At 44.1% G+C, this 23,321-nt stretch overlaps 1 protein-coding gene and 1 long non-coding RNA gene across 4 annotated transcripts; one reads left to right on the top strand and one right to left on the bottom strand.

Moving 5' to 3' along the window:
• Positions 1-53: 53 nt before the first annotated feature.
• Positions 54-7,248, bottom strand: LOC119140876. Its single transcript, XR_005101764.1, has 3 exons — positions 7,218-7,248; positions 4,542-4,612; positions 54-289 (listed from the first exon to the last, which is right to left on the bottom strand). It is a non-coding gene; the product is annotated as an uncharacterized LOC119140876 (long non-coding RNA).
• A 6,210-nt stretch (positions 7,249-13,458) lies between these two features.
• Positions 13,459-22,893, top strand: LOC119140870 (iron-sulfur cluster assembly 1 homolog, mitochondrial-like). Of its 3 annotated transcripts, XM_037372524.1 has the most exons (5): positions 13,482-13,761; positions 15,195-15,248; positions 17,028-17,133; positions 20,885-20,960; positions 22,691-22,893. In XM_037372524.1, the coding sequence occupies exons 1-5, from the start codon at positions 13,513-13,515 to the stop codon at positions 22,731-22,733; spliced, it is 528 nt and encodes a 175-aa protein (XP_037228421.1). In that variant the 5' UTR covers positions 13,482-13,512; the 3' UTR covers positions 22,734-22,893. The 3 variants fall into 3 exon arrangements, with proteins under 3 accessions (XP_037228422.1, XP_037228420.1, XP_037228421.1); XM_037372525.1 differs by lacking the exon at positions 22,691-22,893 and having other exon boundaries at positions 13,459-13,716; positions 20,885-21,331; XM_037372523.1 differs by lacking the exon at positions 22,691-22,893 and having other exon boundaries at positions 13,477-13,761; positions 20,885-21,331.
• The last annotated feature ends 428 nt before the right edge of the window (positions 22,894-23,321 follow it).

Genomic DNA, 23,321 nt, shown 5'->3' with positions numbered 1-23,321 from the left:
GGGTGTTCTCTTCACTGAACACCCATGTTGGCAGGTCTGACGCTGGATCACCAGTCCTGGATCCCTCTCCCCCCCACCCTCCCCTTCTTCTCTTAAAGTTGTTAAGTAATATAAAGGCCTACCTCAACTTCTCATAAAGCCGCATAGTTTGATTGGATATAATTGTGAAAGGGTCAACATTTACTGAGTGTTTGTTTCATTAATGTTGATGCTTACGTGTGGACCTTGAGTGTTATCTCACCTTAGATTCGCAAATCCCCTTGGTGCGGACTGAGTCACTCTCCCCTTCCTGTAGGTGGGATGTGACAAGGAACGAAATGAAGAAGCAATGAAGATACAAAAATAATTGCATTTAAGGAAGCTAAAGATACTCAGTCCACCAGGTAAAAATAGATCTACTGCTGGCCAACCATAAGAGATCTGTTTGAAAGCAAGAAACAGGAAAGGCCACCACCAAAGCAGGCCATCTCATCCCAGCTCAAAAGCTCTTCCAATGCCTGCAGCAATCTTAATGAATGAAACAGACATTCCCTCCCTTCAGCTTTACTAGTAAAAATAACAAACTTTTCTTAATCCCCAACTAAGAGGGCCTTGCAACTCACTTAGTAAAAGCAGTTTGGATATAGCCAGTATACTCGGTACATATCAAAGAGAACATTTCTTCCCAGAGAAGCGATAAACCTTGTTATCCTGTGAATCCATGGCAGGTATGTCCAAAAGCAGGTACTCTTCAGAACTGAAGAAAATTTCCATCTAGAATTTCGTTTGCTCCAACTTGCTATCTTCAAAGCAGAGAAGCAAATGCTTGCTTACATATTCCAAAACAGACACCAATCCATTGTACAAGATTACACTTTAAGCCTCAGAGAGAAGATTAACAGTCAGGGAGAATACACAGGGTTAGAGCTGGAACTGACAGCTTTACTAGTTGCAAGTGGTTGCAGCGCTACAATGTCAATTTTATAGCGACAGACACAGAATAACCTCAGAGACCTTATATTCAAAATGGCACAAGACTTCACCAAAGATGCATGGTATATGCAAGTGAGGGGAAGTGGAGATGCATTTCTACAGAGTCTGTGGAAAGTGACAGATAACTGATCTGCATAGAAGCAAAAAGACAACTACTCCAGCCAAGACCTTAAAATGTCTGGAAAAAACAGGTACACCATCATGACTTACTGACTTCCAGTCCTGCCATTAGCCAGCTCCCATCTTAGTCTCCTGCCCCACAGATCAAACCAATGATGGAGTCCCCTCCTTTCCTTATCAGGTTCAGTCTTCAATTTCACAGCAAGGAAGATGCAACTCCAGAGAGGCTGTATATGCCTTACATTCCCCAGGGGTAAGTTGAGGGGTTTCCTTGAATGAAAGCTTTCAGAATTGAACAGTATGCATTGTTCTCCTCTCTCACCCTAGCATTTCACTCCTCATCTGACTTCTTACAGACCTGCCACTATCAACTGGCAAAGAGAATATATGGCTATTTCCTGTAGCAGAAGTTGGTGTCTGAGTAGATATTAATATATCAAGCTCCCGGGAGTTATGGAAGAATCCCAAGAGGAGACTGCACATTTAATTCTTTATAAAGTTCAGTGCCCCTTCTTAAACACCTTTCTTCACTCAAGAAATACTGACAGAACAACTACATATAAGATTTTGTGCCAAGAAGCGAAGAAGAAACAGCATGCCTGCAGAGACAGTGCCAGCCAGAACATGCTCCTGTGTCCTGATAAGTCATCCTCTAGCAACAGCAGCCGCATCCCTCACCACAGCTGTCAGGAGCCCGTGCTGGAATCTCTGCTGGAGTTTTCTCCCTGGCCTGGGGGATAATAAAATGATCCTATACCTCTGCACCTAAGGCCTGATACAGGCAGGGAGCAACAAAACAACCCAAATGACAGAACTGAAGTATGCAAGGGGGTCATTTTTAGGCTACTGCTATAAACGACACAGCAGCACATCAAAACAGGCTGTATAACTAAAAGCAGTACTATCTGAATCAGTTTAATTTCAGAACCCATAGTACTGCAACTTTACAAGTCTCATGTACTGTAGGCATTTACAAAACATATAGCTGTGTAACCCCTGGGTTACATTACAATGAATATACATAGGAATGACGTTTTCATTTTAGAAGCTTTTTCCTTCTAGAAAGATGAGTTTCTTGTGTATCTACACTAGGGACCTAATGTTATATTAACACACCCTTTCTAAGCCCTACAGGTATAACCTTTCTTTTTGCTTCTTAGTTACTCTTGCTTTTCTGTTTTCATGTTTTTCCCCATTTCAGGGATGCATCAGACAAAAAGAAAGATCTTGACACATAGCACAACTTTCCTAGGATGAGACAGTCAATATTTTCCAAAAATAAAGAACACAGATTTTATAAGCGTGTTCAATGCTCATACTGTCCACTGACTAAAGATAGTTCATTTTTTAAAAACTAAGCATCTAATAGTTAGTTTAGTTTTTTCTTTTGTGTTTTTTCTTTCCTAATGTTCAAGAAAAAAAGCTATATAGAAATGTATCTTCTGTACCTTCCAAGTTTTTGGAAAATTTACACCTCCAGTAGCAGCACAGATTTGGCATCTCAGCTAGAAAACCAACAACCTCACTGCAGGATGTGGCTAAGCAAAATCCTTAGGTCAGCTATAGTCATCACAACTAGAGCTACCAACCCAAGGTCCCACAGCCTGGCAAACATCTGCAAGGAACCAGCCTGGCCACAATGCTTCAGAATGAGATATAAGAACCATCGACCCAATTTCTCCAGAAAAAGCTCCCACTTTTCACATGAGCATAGAATTGGAAAACTAAAATACTGCATTACACCTGCCACTTTCAGAAAGCAAGCCAAAGTCGGAGGAGCTTTGCCACAAACTTCTGAGAAGCTGCTGCACTTTAACAGGTGCTTTTTCTTAGGAAAAGTCATACTGGTGCCATGTGGGCAAGAGCACTTTTATTCTACTTCCATTTTTGTGCTAAGAACAGAAACTGCCTGCATCACTGTATAGGAGCAACATGTGATCCAACACCATCACCTGTCAGTTTGCCATCAAACACTAACCAGTACTTGATGTATGCTAGAGACAGGCTCAGGAGGATTTCAGACAGCTGATCAATGGCTGTGTGGCAGGATTGGAGGCTGAGGGGCTCAGAAAGGCTTCAGGCTACTTTCTGAGAAAGGTTTCCCTTCAGCATTTAACAACCATACCCATCTTAATTTTGAACAGTAGCAGATCAGCAGACCTGTCTGTCAGATGGTTTTAGGCAGATCTCCAGCAGTTATCCTAAATTTCAGCATGAAGACATCAGAAGCTAAGATAAAGTGTTATCTATGCAGATGAACAGGACATTCAAAAGTGTGCATGCTGGTCAAGAACACAAAGTTTTCAAGAGTTTCAAGAAAAGCCTAGCTTCACAAACTTCACTTCAGGGCCCTTCTCACACTGCCCCCGGATACTAGCCAGGCTCAGAGGAAATTGTGCTCTCCTAGGACACCCTCCAGCCTAAACAGGATGAAAAAGCATTTCTTATAGTGTATGCACTTCAGAACAGGCAAGGGACTTTATTTGCTTTCAGCAGGGGATCATGTTTCAAAACAGTTTGATAGCTTTAGAGGCAGTTCACAACAGCTCTCAGGTTACACCTGGAAAACAGACTTCCACCTCAGATCTTTGGATGGGGAAAACATTGCCAGACTCCTTTGGCCTTCAACATTGGATGACCCACCTGTCTGAGACCAAGTGGAACTGAAAGCTTTTCATACTGGGGGGGGGAAGTCCCAAGATGCTAAGATTATTCTACACTTAAAAGCGTTGGATGGGGGGGACAACAAATGGTAACTGTAATAGAACAAAGCAGCAATATTGGGCAAAATTGTGTTACCCAAGCAAAGTACTATGATAAACCCCAGCTGGCTTCTGTACTGCAAGGATTCTTGCAAGCATCCAGTCCCTACTTGCAAGATACAGGCCAAGAGTTACAAAGCAGACAAAGCCACGGGAAGCGTTATACCAGACTTTTTCTGTCCCACTTATGAGCCAAATGCCAGCATTTCCAGGTACGCAGAAGAATCCCACACATCCAGTCATAGCAACAGCCCCTCACATACACATTTCACTGTGAACTCCATTAGTAAAAAAAAAAAAACAAAAACAAAAAAAAAACCAAAACACACCAAAGCAAAGGTTCAGAGTATTCTTTAAATGCAAGTGTTAAATCCCTTCGTGAAAATTTCCTAATTCTTGGCTGGTGAAAAAGGGAAGGAAACCTACTTCCTAAACTCACTATCACAGCTGCATAATATACCATCCTACCCTGCGACAGCAGGGCTGGACCAGACAACCTCTTTGGGTTCTGGTCACTCCACAGCCCTGCAAATGTGCATGCACATGCCAATTCCACTCCTCTTGATGCCACTGTATGTACATTTATGTCAAAGTATCCTGTTAAGGGGAGGTTGCTGGCATTAAACAAAGCTGTGCACAAAGTTTGGGTCAAGCTGACCCACCCTCTCAAGTCATTAGATGAGACACCTTCTCAAGTACCTACCACCTCAAGTCGTCAAAACTGATGAATGAAAGGACTTCTAATCAAGGGACTCGACCTTGAGAAACAAAGAGCAGATAATGATAAGAATACCCATCATGTAAATTATGCAGAAAGAAGACAAAGGTACTTGCGATAGTGGGAGATTGTGACCTCCAACTCGATACCCACACCCACCCCACAAGAGGGCAAACCTTTGCTTGGGGAGCATGGGTAGTTGGTAAAAAACTCCAATAGCGAGCGCACTAGTTTGCATTAGAAGTGAGAAACTTGTAACCAAACCTGTACGTAACTGAATATGTAACGTACTATGAATATGCAAGTACTCTACTGTATATAATGTGTACCCTTGAGTAGCTTGGTGTACTGCATGCCCCCAGCACTGTAATAAAGAATGCCTGCCTTCTAAAACTTCAAGTCTTTGAGGGTTTTTCTCTGTGACTGACTTTAAAGTATCACTCTACTACTATCATGGGGTTTCTAAAAAATACTTATGTGTATTTTTTTTTTTTTTTGTCTGCCAACAGCTTTTCCAAACTTGCTAATCTCACTACAGTGTCTGCTGCCCGAAACATGAATAAAGAGGGCCAACCTTATCACATCTGCTGCCTCTGCTTGACAAAAACCACACAAGTAGGGCATGCAACAAGTCTACATGAGCTTTTATGGACAGTTTTCTTCCCCACCACAAAGGTTGGAAGTTAAAAAAACCAAAACAACCACCTCTAAACTAAAAATATTTTCACAGTTTTTCAACGCTCCCACCATAAGAAAAGTGGGTTTCTTGCCACTGAGGGGTAATTTGAGTTTATAGACCTTCATAGGAGAGTCTTTCCATTCATAAGACAATTATCTTGTTCTCAACTTTTTGCAAACACTAGCTGCAACGAGAAACCAAGGATTGGTACATCAACTCTAAATAATGTACAGTTTAATATACTATAAATCTCAGTAGTATCTTCAAGTGCTAACATGAACCTGTCAATAACCTATTGTCACCTGCTGTCAAAAGGATCCGTACAAGTATTTCATTATGGTTCTTTCCACTTTTCCAAATATTCATATCACTGTCTCACGCAATCAGATGCTGAGATGGAATTCGCTTACTCCAGGTGCCAAAGGGAATCAACATCTTGAGTGAGTCAGCCCATTATCCAGCTTTCACTTTAATGCCAAAGTGAACTGTTTCAACAGGTTCCAGGTTACACATAACAATGCACCTTCAAGCAGAGAGTGAGGCAGACCGGAGTAAATGGAGAGGAACACACAAGGGAACCTTTCCCCAGCTGAGAAACATAAACGGATAAACACATTCAAGTGTTCTGCAGAATGCAGCTGGGGCACACCACACACAAGCAAGACTGTAGCATCAAAGCAAAGCAGCTACACGCTCACAAGAAGTCTTGAACTACCTGGTGATGATCTAGTATCTCCCATGGCTGCCAGTCAGTTGGCCTTTCTTCATAAGTGTCATTTCAGAAGCTACTAAGAGCCCAGAACTGCTCTACCTGCCCATTTATGCAGCCACAAAGTCCCACAAGCCTGTATACTTCCTTTTGCGGCAAGATTCCCCAGGGCCCCATATGGTAGGTAGTGTAATCATCATGTCAACTTCTTCAAAGCAAGTTAACTGAGCATAATGTGTCTACAAAATGAAAAAACATCCTGAAAAACACATACCCTGGCATGGGGGGAAAAAAACCCAAAATACAACCCATCACAGATTGTAGTTTTACATTAAGAATTTTATGTGAGCAAAACGGTAAGTTTGGCAGAGATGTTCTGTGCATAACACCTGGATTTTCCACACGAGTATCTAATAGCAGCTTTGCATTAAGAGCAAGTGCTATAAAATCAGCCACAAAAAAGCATTCGGCAGCTTTATACCACAACTTAGACCAGACACGCATTTTCACACCCATCCCGCGCATGCATCCCATCCCTGGGGAGCACTCTCAGCCGGACGTGCGCACAAACGCGGCTAATTTCTTCCCCCAGATCTCACGTATTTGTAAGAGTCAACTAAAATCCCACCAGTCCTCTGCCGACTCCAGCTGTTCTGGCTCCCGGTCCTTCCCCGGACAGACTCCTCAGTCATATCACCGCTCCCCACCCCCCTAAGGCGGCGGGGGAAACACCCCGCCAATGCGCCAGCCATGCCAAGGCGCTCCAGGATGCCGACATGTTTGGAAGAAGCGACGTTTTCAACGCGAGGCAGGAGCAGAGCCACTACCGTCCGGCTGCCGCTGCCCCCGCCCTCCCCCCGCGCACGCTCTGCCATTGCTACCAACAGGAGATGCCGAAGGAGAAGAGCAGAACGGAAGAGCCAAGCAGAAAGCCGAAACCACGGGGCGCCCCGAGATAACACTGAAGCCGCCGGTAGGGACAGCCCCGGGATGGCCGTTACATAACAATCGCGGCGCGAAAGGCCCCCCCACAGCACCGCCACCGTCCTTCAGCCCCTTGGCAAGGCGGCGACTCCCGGGAACGTGCGCAACCCCCACCCGCCCCTCACCAGCAGCTGCATCTCGGCTTGAACGGCAGGCACCTGGAACCGGTCTAATCTCCTCCATCATGATGGTGGAGGCAAGGCAGGAAGAAAGAAGAGCAAACGCAGTGAAACTCCTCAAGCGCCGAAAGACGACAACGACGACACCACCTACCACAAGTTCTACCTCATCCTCGCCGCCGAAGGTGACTCAGCCGCGCCACTTCCGGGCCCGGTCCGCTTCCGCCCTATGTTTCATATTGCAGAAGAGGGTGAGGCCTCTGGCAATAATACCAAAGGCCAGATGCTCGGTCCCCCCGCGGCACTCGCCCTACTGCTACCAGGACGTACCATTCCCTCCCCTCGGGGGGAGCTGGGACACTTCGGTAGGAGGTGGGAAGTGGGAGGAAAGGAAAAGCCAGCGCCGTCGGCGTTCTGCGGCCGAATTAACCGCACACCGCTTCCGGCGCGTTCCCGTGGTTGCCGCTATCAACTTCCGGACAGTGGTTGGCTGGGAGGGTGCGAAGTTGTCAGGAGCGACTGGTGGCGGGGAGCTGCTGCGGAAGCCGCCATGTCAGCCAAAGTGGGCGACAGGCACCAGGCACCAGCAGGTAAGGGTTTGTCCCAAGCGGACATCGTAGCATGTTGGGAGAGGGGTCCGCCGGAGTCAAGAGACTACTCAATATGAGTTATGCATCTTGCTCAATTTTATTGGCTTCTAAACATTTCTTATATAGCCTCAATGCACAAGCATGTTCCCAAAGCAAACATATAATTAGTTATTAGCCCCGAAGCACGCGCTGCTCACACACCACTATTTATCATGATTGGAACAAGCATTCTGTCCATGCAGCTATTTGCGTTAGCTATGTTTTAGCCTTGTGGTTTGTTACTCCTTCTGTTACCGAAATCTCGGAATGAAGAACTTATCGACACCAATGTGATGTAGATAAGCAGACACTTCTTTATTAACGGCCGGGTGCGTGAGCGAGTCCTCTCACGATCAACGCACACCAAGTCTCAAAATCAGACACCATATATAGAACATACTCATTCATATTCATTAAATATTCATGCATAATCATAATATCATTAACATACTCTCCTCCTATATCCGATTCTGCGCAGTAAAGGTTAGAAAGGTCTAGAAATGGGTCTGGGGTACGATTTGGGTAGGTGGTATGTGAGTCGGTGGTCGCGATCTCCCCCTGCCGGAATTACCTTTTACTAAAGTTCACGGTTTCTTGGCAGGCAACTACAAGCTGTTCCAGTCGACTCTTCCCAATTTCCATTAATCTCATATTCTGACATCTCAATACACTTTCTACATCAGAAGACTGGTCAGATACAAAGAAACCTTTCAAACCCTAAATTATTACCTAAGTTTCAACAATGATTCCAGCCCATTCTTCTGGCCTTGGTACAGGATGTACAGAGGGTCTCATAGCAGCTTTTACTGAGCAATTATAAGTTTCCTCAAAATATGTTTTTATCCTTCTATATTTCTATTCTATAAAATAATTCTATAAAATAAAATAATCAATCAAATAAAGTCAATCAATCTTAACTTATTAACAAATCGATAACACAGGTCAGGAATCCATGTTTGCAGAATATCAGACGTAATAAGCCATGTTTAACTGAATTCTGTGTTTCTTGCTTGAAAAGGAAAACCTGTTGAAGTGACAACAAAACAAAGCAGATACTCCATTAACTTTTACTTCCTGATGCCTTTTCTGGAGCGAGAATTTTTCCTTGCAGCCTAACACATCTTTTACCTGATTTGCAAATTACCGAGTGCTTGAGACATAGAGGTGTTTAGTAGGAGGTGACCAGGCACTCAGCATTGCACTAGACTAAGGGTTGATATGTGGGAAACAGCCCGTCCAGTTCCATATCCGCAACTGACTGTGGATCCCAAAGTTTGTATACATATATTTAATTACTGCTGTAAAGCAACTGCTGTAAAGTTTCCTCAAAATATATTTTTATCCTTCTATATTTCTATTCTATAAAATAATTCTATAAAATCAAATAATCAATCCAATAAAGTCAATCAATCTTAACTTATTAACAAATCGATAACACCTCTATCTACATTCCGTTCTCTATGTCCCTTGGCCTTGCACATGTCCTCCCTAACAGCTGCAGCTGGTTACAGCCACGGCCTGTTATTACAATAAAGTTACTTGGTCTTAGGATTCAAGAATAGATCAAGGCCACTTTCTTGTTAACTTCAGCGCAATAACTTCAGCACAATTCTAATTCCAGGCCTGGATTGTGCAGACCCTCAGGGATTCCATGGCCACGCTTCTGCAGCCATTCTTCTACAGTAGCAGGGCGGCTCCACACTCCTGTGTGATAGCACCTTGGTGACGTCACCCCCGAATGGCATCACTGCGGTGCCTCGAGCTGTGGGGCGATAGAGGTAGCGTCGCTCTGTGGCCCCGCTCTGGCTCTGCCACCCTCAGCCCCTGCTCTGAGTGGGTGCCACAGTGTCACCCAAAATGGCATCGCTATTCCCAGCACTACCACACTTTACATCACCATGCATAGCCCAGCTCGTTTCCTTCCAGGATGCCCCGCAGAGCTGTAACCCTGCAGGGCTGGGTGGGACATAAGGGTTCAGCACAGCCCCTCCTTGGTACTGCTTGCCTTGTGGTTACATCACGTTGCCCCTGCACTGAGGTGTCATCACCCTGCCAGTGACACCCTGCATGTTCTGTGGCACTTCTATGCATTGCCACCCTACTCAAGGCAAAGCAGCATGTCCCAAAGCTGCAGCACCCCACATTGTGTCACTGTAGTGTTGCATCCCTGGGAAACTACAAAGGTCTTTGGACATCATTATGTCGTGCCATTTTGTCACTGTTACAGTGTGTGACACTTCTCTTCCAGGGCAGGTTTTAATGCACTTGAGATGTCCCCAGTCTGTCAGAGAACCTTTAAGGGATGCTGAATTGACAGGTTGAAATCCCTGTTTTTAAAAAGTTTTAAAAAAATGCTTTAAATTATAATTACCTATAGCTTTTATCACTTTCCTTTTTGTTTTACTGTTTGGTCTTCTCTCAGTTCAGACAATGAAGTGAGGTCACTGCTAATCTTTGTGGCCCTACCCCTACTCTGGGAGCAGCAGCGCGCGTGGATCTGTGTCTATGACACCTCACTGTCTGCCTTTGGGCTCTGCATGGGCATCCTCTCACAGGATGAAGGGCTCAGTCAGATTCATTCCTGGATCTCATCTACTACTGGAGTTTCAAAGTGTTTAATTTAAAAGCAGAAGCTGACCTGGCAGATAAAACCTTTTTCATAACAAGTTTAGGTCAGTCCCAATGTATTTGATTTTTAGGGTGGGGAAAGAGAGTTAGCATAGGTGGCCCAGAAGTGACTGAGAACAAGCAGCCTGCTTCCTCAGTCCAAAACACATGCCAGAAAGCCATAACTGACCAAGGAATGCAGAAGGAAAAAAAGAGGGACTGATGTGATGGTTCAGAGCTGTGAGGTGGTAGCTGAGATCCCTGGACAATCCCAGTGGTCTGTGAGGGAATCCAGACAGCAGGAGCTCTTTCAACAATGAGGGAACAGCAACCCTTCCTGATCAACTGATTCCCATCTAGTTACCCAAGGGTGATTCATCTGGACTCTGGTTTATCCACGCTAGAGCTGTATAGACTCTGTACAGATCTATGCGACTTCTGAAGCCTGAGCTAATAAACCCTAAGTGTGAGCTGACTCTGCAGAGCCAGATCAGATCTCCCTGTTCCTGCAACCAAGGGTTGGAGCCTAAAAACCAGAAGTATTGAAATAGTTGTGCATGGGCCTGATGTCTCTGGGAGCCATCTGGGTATTTCTGCACACGTGATATAAGGGCTTGTGGACTTTAGAGTAGGCAAGAATAAAAGAGAGGATCACCGTGGTGTTCCTAATACACAGCATTTGGGGAATTTTGAGAAGATGCGGAATTATGTAAATGCATAAGCCAACATCCCTAAATTAGACTGAAGGGAATGGAAGAATTAGATTCTCAGCTCTCCTGAAAATGAGGTCTTGAGTATGACAAGTGGGACACCCAGAAGTGTAGTATTCCTTAAAAACACTGACCTGTGTGGCATGTACAAGAACATGCAGGAAGTTGTTGATAGGGCAGGGAACAGCACCCTGTTAGCCCTGTGTAAGTCCCATGTGTGATCCTGGATGGTGAGAGGGTGGCCAATGACTTTGAGATTTATAAAAGCAGTTATTTCAGACATGGTTATCTATTATAGGTATGCTATTGGAGGTATTGGTTCCAAACTTCCATGTCTTCGCTTTGTGGCTCAAGGAAAACACCTTGACTGAGCAGTGGAGAGCACCCTGTGCTGCTGTGAACCTCTGTGGCTGAAACTGCCCCAAGGAGAAGCAAGATTTGGCTATGGTTTCTTAACTGACATTGCATAAACTTATTTGCATTTACAGTGCATAAAACCAGACCGGCTGGACTTATTATTTAGGGTCAACTCCACTGTCAGCAACTATAGAGGATGGAGACAGTGGGTTGTTTGACAGTGACAATGTACAGCTATGACTTTGCTTTGACTATGTGCAGCTGTGATCCTACAGCAAAGAGGAAAATAACTTTGAGGGAGTATGAGAAGAAACCTGGATGAAACAGAAACAAAGGAATGTGATCTAACCTCTAGAAGATAAGGAAACAGCGTGAACAGTGTTGGGGTCTGCAGACAAGTTAGTTGACTTCAGAGACTTAGCCGTGTACCTTTAAGACAGCCACAAATTGTCAGGTATGTAAACAGGATGTGAAGAACCCGAACTTAGAACCGCAGCATACGGGCACCTACAGCAACAGCAAATAGCAAGCAAGAAGAAGGACACAAAAACCTATCAGAGTCTGACACATGTACTGTCTAAGAGTATATATTTGTATAAACAATAAAGGCCGTTTTGTCTGAACCCAGCCACGCAGACATAGTGTTTCTTTTCAGTCCGCCTCAACCTGCGTCACCACAGAGTGATGATTGGAAGCATACTAAGGGCATAAAAGAAGGTAAAGCTCTTCATATCTTCATGGTAAACTGTAAATGATGTATTAGTTGCATTCATACAGAAGCTTCCAGTTTATAAGCATACGTATTACTGACACCAGCTTCAGGCTGATAGAAGGTTTAAGGGCGCTGCCCCCCCCACCCCCCCCCCACCCCCTGGTGTGTTTTAGATGAGAACATGTGCACAAGTTGCATATATTTTGTGTAGCTAAAGAAAAGGCCAGGTTAGATGGAGCTTTGAGCAACCTGATCTAGTGGAATGTGTCCTTGCCCATGGCAGGGGGTTTTGAACTAGATCAGGGGTCCTCAAACTATGGCCCGTGGGCTGGATACGGCCCCCCAGGGTCCTCAATCCGGCCCTCTGGTATTTACAGCCCCCCCCCGCCCCCCCCCCCCCCCCCCGGGGGTTGGGGGGGGAAACCAAGCAGCCGCAGATGACCTCCTGCCACTTCATCCACGCGCCAGCCCCCTGTTTAAAAAGTTTGAGGACCCCTAAACTAGATGATCTTTAAGGTCCCTTCCAACCCAAACCATTCTATGATTCTAAAAAATGTAGCTTTTTTAAAACATTTGCTATCTTGATTTTTATATTTGCGGTGGAAGTACTATGCCTCAGTCATGGTGTTAGAAAGGAGTGGCATGATTCTGTATATTAAAAAAAATACCTGCACATTTACTATTAAGCTATTTACAACTGGCTAAGCATGCAACGAGTTTGTTATCCAAACTACATCCAGTAATGAGATGCAGAAGTGTTGCTTGTGTTTCAACTTCGTAGATTAAAGGTAAATATAGGTTTAAAGTATTGTCATCCCTAACTGTAAGGGCTGCACAGTCACGCCTCTCCCTTACATACAGTGCAACTCTCCCACCTCACCTGCCCTGCCTATCCCTCCTGAACAGCCTGTAGCCCTCCATCCCAGCTCTCCAATCATGGGACTCATTCCACCAAGTCTCACTAATACCAATGACATCAGAGCTCTGGGAGCTGACCAACGCTTCCAGTTCATCCTGTTTGTCTCTCACACTGCATGTGTTGGCGCACAAGCATTTCAGATGTGCTCCTATGTCCTCAGTGCTCCCTGGAGCAGCATAAATGTACTAATTTGATTTTAGTGGGAGCCTGGGGTGGGGGTGGAATAGGGTTAAAAACTAGTATCTGATGCTAGATGCTGTTCCTGAAAAAAAATCAAAGGGGAGATTTTATTTTTTCCCCTCCCCCTGCCTTCCCCTCGGGACTGCCAGTGGAGGCCCAAAGGGAAGGGCTTCCTACTCCTGCTCCCCTGGCGAAGTCTCAGCACCATCCGCCTGCTTATCTCTGCGAACAGCCCTCCTGCGTGCACCGCTCTTCCTTTCCTGGGTGCACAACATCCAAGAGTTTAAAATAAAAAGGCACGTACACACCACTTGGCAGCGGGGTTATAACAGTTGATGGCACGGCTCCTTCTCGGCAATAGCCGGGGAAGGAGGCAGGGCTGTTGCTGGTTGCCGATCATGGGCTGCTGCCCAATGGGGGTGGGCGCAGGGAGCGTGCTATGCGTCGTGGCGTCATGTCGGCTGTGCCTAGGGCAGATGGGAGAGGAAGGGGCTGAGATGGTCATGGCTTCGTCTGTCGTGAGGGCTACGGTGCGGGCCGTGAGTAAGAGGAAGATCCAGGCTACCCGCGCTGCCCTCACCCTGGTCAGTGCTGGAGACGTGGCGGGCTCCACCCTGCCCCATGGGATGCCGGTCACAGGCCTCTCTGATCTGTGCCTTTGTCCTGAGAGCGGGCCTTAGAACTGTGCCACGGGCAGGGCAGGGTTGAAGGGTTTCCCTCAGCCTGACTCTCTGTCCGCCCCGAGACAAATGCTACGCTGAGGCCTCTAGGCTGCTAGTGGCAGTGGGACGGCGTGGGCCGTGCTGTCGAGCCTCTGTACGTGGCTGGCGGTGCTGCACGACTGGCCCAGCAGCAGGCGAACCTGCGCCCGGCACTTCTGAGCGATGTCTCTGTGTAGGGCCGTAGTTGCCATCTGCGCGCTGGCGTTGGGATTTGGTCGCTAGGAAGGGTCTACAAGGAAGCGGAAAGGACTTATTCCCACTTGTGAGCTTGCCGGGGGCATTTGTGCTCCCAGTGAGGAGAAGACTCTGGTGTTTCCTCATCTGCACCTGTGTAGAGACAATGCTTGGGGAAAGCGGGTTTGTCTCGGGTCTCTGGCCTGATAACTGCTGGCAGGCAGTGGGGAAAGGGGGAAAGACCGGTGCACAGTCACTCTAAGAAGTATATTTATTCTGAAGAATGGAAATTCAGTACAGAAACTGGCAAGTAGGTTGCCTGTGTTAATTGAGAAAGCGGATTTACTAGTTGTGGCAGTATTGTAGAGGCCGTATGTACAGTTGGGAAGGCTTACTCCAGAGGGAGGTGCAGCCCTCTGCGTTGATGGGGGCAGACTAAGTATGTCTATAGTTCAGTCAGGGCAGGTAATTCCTGTATTGTAGTGATCTTGTAGCAACTGAACATTAGCTATTAGCACTAACTAGAAAAGGTATTCTAATGTAAACCTAGTAGAAGTTTTCTTTGTGTGTTTGAATCTGCTAGTAATACAAGCTTCACCTTACTCAATATCTTGGAAACTTGTAAGCATGTAAGGGGGGCTTTTTCATGTATATTTTGTGTATGTAGTCTTGCATTTCTGCAGCAACTAGATAGATCTATGTGAACTATGAGTTTATCTTCTGTAAAGTCATAGTTCCCCCCATAAGTTAATGGGAGCAGAAGGGAATAAACATTTCTGTGCCTGGCTGATTTTTTTTTTTCTGTAATGCATATATGACGACATTTTTACTAGAACAGAACTGTTTAATTGAGCTGTAGTAATTTTGCAGTATGTTTCTTGAGGCATTGGTTTCAACTAGAAGAAAGGCTAGTTGACAGTGTCCGATGGTTGGTGCTGTCGGTGGACTCTGCGGATAGGAGACAAAACTTAATTGTGCAATCAAATGTTGTCTTAGTTTACAAAAGTAACTTTTTATTTGCAGTGTGTGACTTGCATGTATTACAAAGTGTGTAACGTACTTGAATTTTAATTTATTTTTTTTAAACTAAAGTCAAGCATATGCATTTATCTGTCTTTCAGACCCCATCGGCTGCTCAGAAGATAAAACACCTTCTTAAAGATAAACCTGAGCATGTAAGTGCAAACAGGGCTATCTTGCAGATTATACTAAGGTATTGGCACTGCTGGTTATTATGAAGCATTTCTGGCTTAACCTAGCATCTTGAAATAAACACTTAAAAAACTTGGAGATGATGGTGTCTTGTTTTGGATGAGACTGTGTAAGTTTATCTATTGAGCTTCATTTCTATATAAAGTAAAATGCAGAAAATAATGGACTGTAATGACCTTTCACTGTACAGTTACTTTTGAGATGGGCAAAACTGAAGGGGGGGGGGGAGCCACCTTAAGCTTGAAAAATATTTCTAAGCCATATTTTAATCAACTATTCTAGTATGGCATAGTGGTGACTTCTGGTAGGGCTAGAGATCTTCAGCTGTTGATACTAAGATGTTATTAATTTCTTGAAGGCTTTCTGGTTTTGAAATAGATAATAATGTTAGATCCATACCCTTTGGAAAAGGTATAATTCTTAGGAAATTTGCCAGACAATGTCTTTTTTTGTAAAATAATTGGTGTTTCAACAAATAGCTGATTGAGAATGTAATCTTCTCTTCTTGGGAAGAGTGCACAGTCTTGCTTTCTAACCATTATAAAAGCAAGCATTAGGCTTTCTTCTTTACAGCAAGTACTAGTTCAAGAAGACCATTTCCCTCAACTTTTGTATAAAACCCCATTGTTTCATTTGCTTCCTGCACATCTGCAACTAGCTAGACACTTAATTCTAATGTTTTAAACCATCCTAAAGAAGCCCAAAGCCTATAGCTTAGCAGATCAGTCATCCCCCTTGTTGTAAATGGTGTTCATGTTTTCCAACCCATTATTTCTAGCCCTTCTTGTAGAGGAGGGTATTTAGTCTGAAAAGAACAAGTGCTGTTTGTCTGAGATTCCACTTGTCATCAAGTGATGCATTTTGATATGTTTTTAATCATAACATTGGTTACATAGATTATTATACTTCTCAAATTATGTACTGAAAGCATTTGTGTGTGGAAAGGGGTATAGATACTTTTGGAAGATCCTTGTGCACAAATAATTTTCCAGTTCATTTTCAACAGCCTGTATCAACCTCTTCTACAGCCTTATCTCAGCTCTTGCATAGATGCTCTGTTTGATTTACAGGGTCATGTTAGATAATTGCAAATTATCCATTATCCACAAACATATTGACTAGGTTGGGCTTTAGTATTGATTAACACGGTAAATCAATAAGCTTACTTGCAAAAAGGAGAGGATTAAGTTTTAAGTGTGAATGGTAATGTGGATAATGAAGATCTTAAAGTAGTGTTTTCAGAACTTTGAAGTAGTAGATTTCTGATGGTCATTATAGGAGTTATGTAAAAATCTAGCAACTGCCCTTGGCTTGGCCTCACAACCTCATAATTATGTTACTCTCAACAATCTTAAAATAGTGCCTGAATTACCGTCTGAATCCATTTCCATTTGAAGTCACAAAAACATCTGTCTGAGGTTTGACTTTTATGAGATCAAACACCAAGGAGTGTCAACAGTTCATTACTTTGTTGAGGTTTTTTAATCCTTTGTTTTGTTTTGTTTTCAACATGCTTTAGGGCTTGGTCCACAGTAGCAAACATCTGATGTCTGCTTGGTAGTCAATTTTATATGAGGAAAAAATGTTACCTTTTAATCGATTAAACTAGTTTACTTCCCCCCCCCCCCCTTAGCACTGGCCTTGAGGCAAGGGAGAAGAAATGCCAGCTTTTTGTTGTTCTGCATGCTTTTTTATTTTGGTATTCAAGAATAAGTTAAAAAAAAATAAATGTTTTATTTTAGGTAGGTGTGAAAGTAGGTGTTCGTACAAGAGGATGCAATGGACTTTCTTACACACTAGAATATACAAAGTCAAAGGGAGACTCTGATGAAGATGTAGTTCAAGATGGTGAGTTTCTGATGTAGTAAAGAAAAACTGCATGCGTGTGTGGGAAGAATAACCTAATTACAAGTTTGCCGAGGGACAGGTTAGGACTTCAAAGTAGCAAGTTATTGTAAGAGGTTCTAGTGCTCTGTTATAGGAGTTGTCACCTTGGTTTCTGTTGTGAGGATGTAGAAGTAATCAGTTAGCTAAATCTGCAGCTTTGTAGAGTGTGGATAACTGGCTAGCTGAAAAAGGTCACATAGACATAGTCCAGCTGGCTGGACAAAAATGCACATCGCACTCAGCTTATCTGAAGTAAAGCAAAAATACACTGTCCTTGGCTGTTTTTGTTACACAATAACAGGAAGATGGTGGTCGGTAAAGAATGTTGCAGGTGGGAACAGATAACTACAGAAGAGAAACTAGGGGCGGGCTTGGTATTTAGGCAACTAACCAATAATGAGCTTAACTTTTGTAATATGTATGAGCTAATTATAACAAGGCATAAAAGGTGACTGTAAGGGACAATAAACAAAGTCTGCTGATCACTCATATTGAGTGACTGTGTCTTCCCTCCGTCGCGACAGTAGAGGAAACAAGCAATATCCTCGGTCCAACCTTCATTCCATGCCCATGTTGGGATAAGTTGGAGTTCCCTATGATAACAACAAAAAAGCCTCTGTACTGGGTCAGAATAAATGCCCTAGCCCTTTATTCCTGTCTTTGGAGGCAGCCAATAGCAAATATCTGAGAGAATACAGAACAAGGCATGGACAGACGGATACCTTACTAATGTACCTAAAAGTACTTGACAAAGTAAAAGCTTTATTTGCAAAGTTTTCCCAACTATCTTCTATAGCTAGCCTTATAATCGACTTCTTTTTTTAAATGCCTTTATGCTTTTGATCTTGACGTTATTTTGTGACAATGCATTCTATAATTTTAATTAAGCATTATGTTTGAAACTGTTTTCTTAGGTTGGTATTGTGTGCTGGGTTGACCCTGGCTGGCTGCCAGGTGCCCACTAAGCTGCTCTATTACTCCCCCTCCTCAGCTGGACAGGGGAGAGAAAATATAATGTAAAGCTTGTGGGTCGAGATAAGGACAGGGAGATCACTTGGCAATTACAGTCATGAGCAAAACTGACTCAACTTGGGGAAATTGGTTTAGTTTATTACCATTCAAATCAGAGTAGGATAATGAGAAATAAAATCAAAACCACCACCTCAACTTCACTCCCAATTTCTCTACTCCCTCCTCCCGAGTGGCACAGGGGGACAGGGAATGGGGTCAGTTCATCACACGTTGTTTCTGCCACTCCTTCCTCCTCACATTCTTCCCCTGCTCCAGCATGGGGTCCCTCCCACGGAGCACAGTCCTCCAGGAACTTCTCCAACATGGGTCCTTCCCACGGGCTGCAGTTCTTCATGAACTGTTCCAGCGTGGGTCCCATCCACAGGGTACAGTCCTTCAGGAACAGACTGCTCCAGCGTGGGTGTCCCCGTCCCGTGTCCTGTCCCCCCTCCCCCCGAGTTCACAAGTCCTGCCAGCAAACCTGCTTCAGTGCAGGCTTCCCACAGGTCCCAGCCTCCTTCAGGCATCCATCTGCTTCGGCGTGGGGTCCTCCACGGGCTGTAGATGGATATCTGTTCCACTGTGGACCTGCATGGGCTGCAGAGGAATCTCTGCTCCGGCGCCTGGAGCACCTCCTCCCACTCCTCCTTCACTGACCTTGGTGTCTGCAGAGTTGTTTCTCTCGTATATTCTCACTCCTCTCTCTAGCTGAAGTTGCTGGGTTGTTCGTTGTTTGGTTTTTTTTTCTTCTCCCCTCTTATTAAATATGTTATCACAGAGGTGCTACCACTGTCTCTGATTGGCTCGGCCTTGGCCAGCGGCAGGTCCGTCTTGGGGCTGGCTGGCATTGGTTCCATGGGACTTAGGGGAAGCTTCTGGCATCTTCTCGCAGAAGCCACCCCTGTAGCCCCCCTCCTGCTACCAAACCTTGCCACGCAAACCCACTACAGCTTGCTGCCCGATAATTTCACTGAGTAGTCCCGTTGTAGGTCTATTGTTAAAGTACTGAAAGTTCCATACATCTTTCCAATTTTTATGGAACCTTCCCTTGGTGATATTTTTGTCAAGCATGAATTTTTAGGAAGGCATAATAATGTTTGTTTTGGCTTCTGTTCTTCTAAAATTTGCTAAATTTTTTTATACGTTATTGAACTGTGCTGCGTTTGCATCCAGAAAGATTACTTTTCAGCTGGTGGCAAAGTAGGAGATTTGAATAAGAGTAGGATATCACAGTTACTTTCTTACAGAAGCTATGCTGCTTGGCAGAGCTCAAATTCCAGCTGCCTTGAAAATATCTGTGACCAAATCTTAATATTTAATTTTTTTAGGTAACTTTTTTTTAAGATAACTTTTTAAGGAGCTTCAGCAAATGACTAAATTGAAATGGAGTAGATGAGATCAGGACTGCCACCTAATTTTGCAGGTGCTTCTTGACTTCAGATTTAGCTGGATCCTAGAGTTGCCTCTTCTTGCCTCCAGAGCTGCTCTGGCTTTACAGGGCTGAAAACACACTTTTCAGAAGGCAGTTCCTGGCTTGGTTCTTAAGGGAGATGACAGCAGTTTCCCTCAGTCACAACAGAGGCCTTAATCTCTGAAGCCAGATGATGTTTCAGTTGTGGCTGTGTCCCTTCTGTTTTACTTTGATTGCTTCTAGACAGTCTTCCACTGAAGGCTCTAACTTTTTATATAGCACAGTGAGCTGGTGGCTTTGGGTACCAACCCAATTCTCCTGGCTTTTAGTTAGCAAGTGCTGATGCTTAATACAGAATTGTGATTCTGCTTCAGGGTTCAGGTTCTCTCTCATTAGATTTAGCCTTCCCTGTGTATTACTGTCCAGGTTGACCAAGGAAAATGTGCTTAGATGCCCACAGACTTGACTTGTTTTACTAAAGTGTTCCATCTCAACTTCTACTATGATGAAACAGCTTTCCAGCACCCTCCTATAACTTAATGAGTTCTTGTCGCTGCTACTGACACTATTTTTAAACTTTTATTTTTATTATTTCCTAGTCTTATGGACAGCTAAAGCAGTCTATTCATACTAACCACTTTATACCATACTTGCAGTTTTAAAGTTCAATAACTTTCCAGGCTGGTAGATACTTTGCATACTTTAGAAAAAGGAGATCTTTCTAGTTCTGCAGATGAACTGCTAATTCTTACACCTTAAAGGTTATGATATCTTCAAAAGTTCGCACAGCTACCTTGGTATAGAATTCAATATTGCTAATAATTCATGTAGATCTAATAATGTTGGCAGAGCAAAGGACATTCCTTATGAGAGAAGGGTTCTTCGGTGTTTTTTTTTTTTTAGGAATGCATAGGCTTTAAGAACAGTAGAAGAAAGTGGGTTACTGAATATAATGCATGGGAAAGGAAGTATCAAAGCTGAGACCCACATCCAAGTTCTACAACTGATTGCTCTGGGTATCGTGATTTTAAATCTGAATGAAAATAAATGCGCACATATACACAAATACCAGCACTAGACTGTTGCTAGAATTTTGTAGCTAGAGTTTGGGGGGGGGGGGGGGGGGGGAAGGAAGAAAAAAAGTGCCATATCTTAGGCTAGGGAAAATGAGTTCTATTGACATATTTTTGTATTTGGCTTCCACTTTTATCACTGGTTGGAACAACATTTCAAAGTAAATGATGAACGGTTTTGCTGTACGTAATTTTTTTTTTCTTTGTTGTCTTTAAGGGATTAGAATCTTTATTGAGAAGAAAGCACAGCTGACACTTCTAAGAACTGAAATGGACTATGTGGAAGACAAACTGTTCAGTGAATTTGTCTTCAATAATCCAAACATCAAAGGAACATGTGGCTGTGGAGAAAGCTTTAACGTTTGAAATTTCAGGATGACTACTTTGACTTTGAAAGCCACAAAACACTTGCTGAATATGTGGCTTTCAAAAGCAAGTGCATTTTCTTCAGGTACTTAGGCTGTGCAAAGTGTGGATGCTATTAAGGAAAATAAGGTTAATTAATTTTGAAAATTTAAATTGTGTGTTAAATCCCTGCACTGATGTTTTTACACTGCAACTTGTGATTAATTGGAACCCAGAAGGTAAGAACATTAAGTGGTGTGGCACTTCTGTGTGTTTATGTACCGTGGAAATAAAGTCTCGCTTTTTTTTTCCTTTGCCACTTTCTTTGTCCACTCTACTTGCACTTCCCCATCCAAAAGCCTTCTGCAAGAGTATATTGGCTATTTATTCTGATTTGAGTTGGAAAACAACAAAAAACCCCAAACACTTCTATATTTGTGTGTGTTTAAATATGTATATATGCAGACACCCACTCTTCAGCTTCAAAGTTCACTATGATTATGTACATAAATAATTTGTTTTATTAGGTTTCTGCTGGTTTTATGTATAGACTTGTCTGGTGGTTTATTTTCCCATAAATCTAGGGAAGCCCAAAAAGCAGTTCATGTGCTACAGCTGTTGGGAAGGCAGGTGCAAGGCCAAGAAAGATAGGGAGCAGTATGGGAATATAGGGAGTAACAAACTACAAGGCTGAAGCATAGCAACGCAAATAGCTACATGGATAGAATGCTTATTTTAGTCATGATAATTAGGGGTGTGAGAACAGCGTGCGCTTAGAGGCTAATAACCAATTATATTTCTGCTTTACGAATATGCATGTGTATCGAGTCTATATAAGTAGTGTTAGAAACTAATAAAGTTGAGCAAGATGCATAACTCGTATTGAGCGATTTCTTGACTCCGGCGAACCCTTCTCCCCAACAATTGGCGCCCGAACGACGGGAAAAATGGAAAAACTCTGCCTTTGCATTGTGACTGTGGGCTTTACGAATTGAGAGTCGCTAGAGAGGCGTTTGAGCAGGAAGGCGTCCGTAAGGAGTAAAGACGTCTGAATCCGGCAGTGAGCTCCTGCACGGATCCGCACCGGTAAGACCGTTTTTCCCTCGATAATGGAAAGGGAGGCGGCACTCACGCTATTATCTGATATTCTTGCTAAGCGAGAGGCTAGCGTGAGCACAAAGAAGCTCCAAGAGCTATGCAGGTGGGCGAATGAAAAAGGACACCTAAAAGACCCGCAATTGATGTTTAGTGTGACTGAGTGGCGAGAGATCGGGGATTCCCTTTCCGATGCGACCCTTAGTGGCAGCAAGTCGGCCAAGGACTTGGGGACTACCTGGCGGGAGGTCATGAACCATTTACGATCAATGGTTGCGGAGAAAAAAATGGCTGTGGCTGCGTCAGACCTCCTCGGTAGGGAAACCGAGTCGGAGTCTACCCGATTATTTGGTCAAGGCGCTCCGTCTGCAAAAGGCATAATTGTGCCTATTAAAAAATCTGCGACAGAGCTATTACAGCCGACACCATCTCCGGAGGGTGCCGCCGCAACAGGTGCTCCACGCCGACCTGAAAGCTACCGAGAGCCGCCCCCCGTGCTAGATGAGGAAGAGGGTACAAGTGCGGGTCCGAGAGCGCCTCTGAATGAAAGCGCAGAGTCCGATAAAGAAAATGAACCCACCCCTGTTGGGGCTCTTGCTGTATTGAATGATTATACTGAACTCTGAAGCAAGTGGAAAAATACTGAAGAAATAAGACAAGGTTGCGACCAGAACAGTGGAATGAAGAAAGAGGAACAAATTGCAGATGTTGGCACAAAAGCAAGGCCAACGGGACGTGATAAGAGGAGCTGGGAAACCGCAGAAAGGAGCCTACGTGCCAGAACAAGCAGAAACAGAAATCTTCCCAGTAAACAATTGTTAACCAATCATATTATTATACGCTTGTAAAATAGCCAACCACATTATTGCACGCTTATAGAATGCCTTATAAAAGTCTACCTGGTTTGTACAATAAACGGATCAGATCTTGAACTCTGTGAGTATTTGAATCTGACTCCCGCTCGCCCGAAATGCCCGCAGCATCTGGTGACCCCCGACGTGATCCGATGAGGGTCGACAGGATCGGTTAAAAGGTCAGGAGGATTCATTAAGGATCGTGTTACGAGCTGCGGAGCCTGCGAGGATCCTGCTGCCAGCGGAGAGAGAGCTGGGCGCCCGAAGAAAGGCGGAACGTGCACGGCTGACCGGTGAGTCAGGAAATTTAAGCAGGATGGGAATCACTGCATCAGTGGTGGAAAAAGCAATCGTAGACAA

This window comes from Falco rusticolus, chromosome W (genome assembly GCF_015220075.1).
Source record: "Falco rusticolus isolate bFalRus1 chromosome W, bFalRus1.pri, whole genome shotgun sequence".
Classification (NCBI taxonomy): domain Eukaryota; kingdom Metazoa; phylum Chordata; class Aves; order Falconiformes; family Falconidae; genus Falco; species Falco rusticolus.
This window is presented reverse-complemented; position numbering and strand designations above follow the sequence as displayed.